The 6,315-nt window shown below is 30.9% G+C and overlaps 1 protein-coding gene across 1 annotated transcript; it reads right to left on the bottom strand.

Annotated features, from left to right (window-relative positions):
- Positions 4,694 to 5,684, bottom strand: LOC104751535 (outer envelope pore protein 21B, chloroplastic-like). Its single transcript, XM_010473491.2, has 4 exons — positions 5,576 to 5,684; positions 5,324 to 5,476; positions 5,128 to 5,226; positions 4,694 to 4,890 (listed from the first exon to the last, which is right to left on the bottom strand). Exons 1-4 carry the CDS (start codon positions 5,597 to 5,599, stop codon positions 4,807 to 4,809), a joined length of 360 nt encoding a protein of 119 aa, XP_010471793.1. The 5' UTR covers positions 5,600 to 5,684; the 3' UTR covers positions 4,694 to 4,806.

Here is a 6,315-nt window from a genome sequence, read left to right as displayed (position 1 = left end):
GCAAACTTTTTTTTTTTTTTTTTTTTTTTGAAAATTAAACTTTTTTTTGTTTTAATTGGATTAATACTCGAAAACTATAGACCCCTAAAATTACATAAACTTATAAACATTTTTTGGTTAACATTAACTTAAAACATTTAAACTATAAAGATTTATATTGCCAACTTAAACTATATGAGCGGATATAATAAGCTTATGACTAACAAATGATGCAAAAAAAAAATTTCTAGAAATCGAAAAGAATCATACGTACGTAGTTGACTATAATTGATCAAAAACTTAAAATATTCGAATATAAATAAAATAAAAAATTGATCTACTCAATTTACTAGATGTATTTATTAATATTTTAGAAAGTAGAAAAACAAATAAGGAAATGAATTTGTACATTTTGGAATATAAGTAAAAAAGAAAGAAAAAATGTAATTAACAACCAATTAAAAATGTAAAAAACAAGAAAAAAAATTGTACATACAAAATGAAAAAATAAATCGTGGCATAATAAATGAAGAATAAATGATATTGGAAATATAAAACACATCATCCCTAACATCTACTCGAGCACTAATAATCATTTAATCTAATAAGCTATAATAAACAATAGATAATTTTTTTTATAACTAGCATGGGGCACGTGCCCCATCTAGTCCCTCTTAGCATCCGCCCTGACTACTTCAACCGATCAACGTCTAAAAATTCATAGCGAATTCGTAAGTTGTAGTAATAAACTGCTTTCACCAGTTGATGTAAATTTAGGATAACAATATCATTCTAATTAGTTTTAACTTTTAAGACTTTAGTTATGAGTTCGTGTAGTTTGGAATTTCCTACTCTGTATTTTTTTATTTTTGGAAATGTACCGGTGGAGTTATACACATATGCAATAATCTGCTCTCCGCAGTTTCACATGTGAACATGTAAAGCACATTTTACTTTCTATTCTTTTTATATAAACCCTTTTTTGGACCTTATGATTATTATAATATGCATGATCGTGTAGTGTATATTGAAATAAATATTTGATTATGCGCAAGTGTTTTGCTTTTATTAGTTTATCCTAACATAGTATCCGCGCTCCACCCCGCAGGTTTTTTTGTTTTATTTTTATTTTCATTATTTATAAGATGAAAATCATTATTGGATGTGGACAATGTTTATTGGTAATATTTTTTTTTTAGATTTTTGTTATTAGTTGTTGTTAGTTTTTTTTATGTAATGAAATTGTAGACTAAAATCAATTTTTTTTTTTGTATCAAAATGCATTGGAGCACCATTATTATTTTTATGTTTTTTTCTAAGTTTATATCTGCCCAACGCCACGAAATTATTTTAGAATTCTTTTATTTAATACAAAAATATAACTTGATATTTTTAAAAATCATAATTTAATATAAGTTGTTTGATATCAAATATCAAAATTATTAATTTTGAGTCCAAATTCTTATCTGTTTTTCCTTATTATTTATATTTGTCATAATATTTTCTTATTATTTTAATCAAATAATCTTAAATAAAATAGATAAACAACATTGTTATTATGTTTGTAAAACCAGAGAAAACAATTGAGAATATAATCTAGACAAAACAATAAACCATGGACATGTAATTTCGATAGTCGGTTCATCATTTCTGAGAATTTGATAGCGACCCAAATTGTTAACATAAACAATATGAGATGACAGTTTAATTCACTACATGAGATCTGAGACCAATTCATAACTTTTATCATTTTTATTTTTTCATCTACATAATGGTTTTTCTCAATCTCAAGAACATCTCTTTTGATAGGTAGAGAGTCATTCTAAGTCTCATTCTCTTTTGCCATACTTGTGTTTTTTCTCTTCACTATTCCTTGTTCGCTATAGAGCTAATTTGGCAGATTCATTAGATTTAGCAGTAGAATACAAAATTTCAAGTATTTGAGTATACAGTAGATTTGGCCACATAACCAATAGTATGTAAACATTCAAATAATCACCACAACATTATCATATAAAGCAACTGGACAAAGTAGGTTTTTATGAACTAAATAACTTGAAAGTACTTTGCACATCAAAAGAATAATAAACTGAAAATGCTTTTCTTGAAAAGTTTGAAATCATTGCCAAGAAGCTGCCTAGACATAAAATTAATAAAAGATAGAGGGACCAAGTCCAGTTTTATATCGACTTCCACTATGAATCTACAAAATCCAAATTCATTGATCCAAGTTTTTTGTTAGTGTAAAGTGTAAATTGTTATCAACACACTCACCTTATGTAGTCACCCTTTTTTCCCTATTCAGCCTAGGAAGTTAATCCTCACGACATTCACTACTTCAGCTATATTATTGTATTCAGATCTTAGAGTAGCTTCATAAATATATTACAATAGGAACAACCATATCAATTGTGAAAGAAACCTTAGTAAACATATATGCTCATCGAACCTACACTTTTCTAATCATCCGCCTCAGATTCGCTCTTTACTTCTCTCTCACTCAATTTCTTTTCGTAATCATATAGTTTCTTCTTGTTTTAAATATCACCTGTAAATCTAGAGAATCGTGTGTTTTCCTTGTTTTTTCTTCTAAAGTATCTTATTATTATTAGGTGTCACTACTTAACCAACTTCTCCCTCTCACCAATATTATCTTTTTATTTTTAACATCTTGTAGTGTTCATATTGACACATGATTATTAGGCATGTCTTTTATCCGTTAAATGACAAATGATCTATAGATAATCATTTTACTCATTTTTTATTCTTTTTCTACAAGTTCATACGTATTGTAGTTTGGTGACTTGATCTAGTTGTACTCTTGTAGACACATCCATATCAAATAATTCATTAAAACTAAAATGGAAATAAGTACGCTGAATAGAATTGGAAGCAGATACATGGAAGCGTAGAATTATTATTTTTTAAACTAATCGGTTTATTGTTGAGAGTATAGATTCATTGAACAGAGCATTGATTTTGATATATAAAGTTTAATAATATATACTATATGGTATATTAGATGATGGGGAACAAGATATATACGCGGCACAATGGAATGACAATGCAACTTTTCACGTTACTGTTACTAAATATCCCACAAATCTACATCATAATTTCTTCTTTTTTTTTTCTGTTTTGCAAAACAAGAATTTCTTTAGGTATTCTGAAAAATTACTAGAAAATTAGAAATATAATAATGTATAGGTACACTTTTGTTGTTTTGTTAGACTATATACGTTGTCTAATGATTATACCATTTCACTCGAACACCGTTTATTATGATTTAGGAGGTCTTTAGTTTGATTCGTCTTTCTAGTCAATTTTAGGCATTTTAGCTTTCGGATATCACTTTACCATAGAGATAGAATCAAATATTACTATCGCAATGGATATATAAACTTTTTTCCTACGTGTAATTTGAAACTGATAATCAGGGCCGGCCCAGTGAAATTTGTGGCCTAATACAAAACAATTACTTTTTAATGGATTTTATAGATAAAAAAATAAAATTGAAACTAAATCTTAAAATTTCGGAAAATGAGACCTATTTTTGTAATAAAAAAGTAGATAAATTTAAAACTTGAGGCCAAATCTATAACTTTCATAAAATTGATGCTTATTTTTGCAGTAAAAATATTTTTTGAGATCTATTTTTGTTACTAAAAATCTCAGAAAATATGGAGGCTCAACACTTATGTATCATAAGAATGGGTGAAAGGCCGGACCTGGTGATAATACATTGCTAAAACGACTTATTACCCGACATGATATATATACATACAAAGATGATGTTCTAAAAGACTAAAAAAGTTGATAGAGATGCATGACTAGAAGATAATTCCAATTACTTTCCAAAATATCTTTACAGGTTGGGGAAATTAAAAAAGTATTTAACAAAAGATTTGGGATAAAACTTGTCACATCTGCGTGCAATTTTTTTTTCCTCTTTTTTTTATTAACAAAATAAAACGAAAAAGGACCTCATCACTTAAAGAGTTAGGGAGCTTTTTTTTATGTATCAGCCATTCAGCCGCCTCTAATAAAAACATTGAGATATTATAGTTAAATAGTTAAATGTAATGCATAAGAGATCACGTGGATTTGAAGTTAAAGCCACTAACAAAAATCTAAACGATAAAATTGGTGACTAGTCTGAGTCTCTTTTTTCTTTTATCGTTTGAGTGATGATGATCAGTAAGCAAATCTTGAGCATACCCCATTTTCGGATTCTGAAGATCAACACTTTTGTGCGCGACCTTTTTTTAACTCTTTGGTACTGATGTTGATGCTCCCAGCAGCATCATTCTCAATTTCATCCAAACCAGACCGGTCCGAGATTTTTAGTTGGTTTTTAGGTTTGGCATTAATTAGTGAATTCATGACAAATTTCTGGTTTGGCATGTTTTGCCCGGTTAAGTTATCACACAGTTCAGGATCAATGGATCTCTGAGGGACCTAGGACTAAGAGTGTTTAAAGTCTCCTCTACTCATAATAAAGTTAAGTAGATACGAACCCTTTTATCCGACATAGGAACATCCACATTTGACTTCAGATCCATCGCACGGTTCAGGATCTGAGGGACCTTGGACTAGGAGTGTTTAAGTCTGTACTCATAATAAAGTTAAGTAAGATACGAACCCTATTATCCAACATAGGAACATCCACATTGACTTCAGTCAGAGGATGCAAGGAATGAATACAATGGAGAGATGATCTGGAAGATTTCTGAATTTGAATTAATTGATAGAATTAAAATGTGTTCATTGGTAGTGGTATCAAATACATTTCTCAAATGATGATGATGATGAAAAAACTAAACGCAGTTACAGGTCATACCGCAAGTTCCATTTTCCCTTCATGTTTGCGTTGAGAGTCCAGTTGTTTTCTCTAATCTGCAGATAAGGAACCTGAAAGAAAGAGGGAACTCATTGTTTTGATGAATCCAAAAATTGCATTTTCTTAGTTATACAAAGAAGATGTAAAGCCTAAACATGATGATAAATCGGTTTCAAATTAAAAGGTGCTGCTTAAGTATCCATAACAGAGGCCACTACGCAAATAGATGGTTAAAATATAACCAGAAGAGTGAATTTTGGAAGAGTCAACATACTTCAGCTGATCAGATACGAGAGAGATGATGATACCTTTCCAAACATTTCGTAGCCAACTTTGATCCGTACATCTTGATCTTCCTTAAAATTCATAATGTTCCAGGCAAATTCTGCAGCTCCTTTAGGGTTCTTCTGTTGGTCAAAAACGAGGACAGTTCGGTGAGGTAAAAATCAACAAGCAAAAGACATAACTTCAAAGAAAATTTTCAAGACCAAAAAGACACCGAACCTGATTCAAGTCTTGATCAAGATCACACCGCCCTTTAATATTAAAGGTTACATGCTTATCAGTTCTCACAGGAAACTCTTTTTTCCCGCGTAGAAGACACCGAAGCTTTTGGCGCTTATCATAATGCAGTCCTACCGCAAGGCCTGTTGAAACCTAAGGGGAGATTTGCAACACTATATTAGTATATTAATCAACAATGGAAACTATTTAAGAGAGAAGAGATAGAGGAAACATCAGAAATTGAGATCAAACCTCAGGGAAATAGTGTCTCATCATCGCACAGAAGTAACTTGGGGCCCCAGATACAGAATCTAGCTCTCCATGAAACTATCACCAAACAAAAGAACCATCAAAGAAAAAAAGAAACAGAAATGTGATTGCAAGATAGCAACACAACTTGGCTATATACGTCGAGATACTGCAGACAAAGCCAACTCTAGCAGAACAAGCAAGCAGGATACGCAAACAATGAGAAGTAAATGAATCATGATTCAGGAAAAGCCTGTTCCTTTTGACAATAACCATTATAAAGGAAGTTAACTATCCAGACAAAATCTTATACTTATTCCTCATTCTCAAAAACCCAAAACCCAAACAGCACAATGATGATACAGAGTCCCACAAGAACACCAAGAAGAGAGTGACACAAACAACTCAATTCTAAAAATTGGAACAAATCACTGTTTAGCAGCAACTTCACTCAGATTAGGGCTTCATAACAACATTAAGAGTTGCTTCAAAATTCAAAACCGGTCCCTAATCTTATCTTCTTAACCAAAAGGTTGAGACTTTACAGTTCACTTATGTCATAATGCACTCCGGAACACCCAAAACAAACCCTACAGGTAAAATAAACTGAACCCCTGCGAACATTAAAGAAACTTTGGGCATTCATTAAGCTCAGAAACTAGTCAAGAATTGAATAGAGCTACTAAGATCTTCCTCCATAGCAAAACGAAAACGAAGGAAACAAAAAACAAAGTTCTCTCACC

This window comes from Camelina sativa, chromosome 16 (assembly GCF_000633955.1).
Source record: "Camelina sativa cultivar DH55 chromosome 16, Cs, whole genome shotgun sequence".
In the NCBI taxonomy this organism is placed as follows: domain Eukaryota; kingdom Viridiplantae; phylum Streptophyta; class Magnoliopsida; order Brassicales; family Brassicaceae; genus Camelina; species Camelina sativa.
The sequence above is the reverse complement of the archived record's forward strand: the minus strand, read 5'-3'. Positions and strand labels throughout refer to the sequence as shown.

Coding starts and splice junctions, on each gene's coding strand:
- LOC104751535 (XM_010473491.2), bottom strand. CDS start 5,599: ATGATGAGACACTATTTCCCTGAG. Junction 5,477..5,575: donor TGAGACACTATTTCCCTGAG/GTTTGATCTCAA, acceptor ATCTCCCCTTAG/GTTTCAACAGGCCTTGCGGT. Junction 5,227..5,323: donor TTGATCAAGACTTGAATCAG/GTTCGGTGTCTT, acceptor TTTGACCAACAG/AAGAACCCTAAAGGAGCTGC.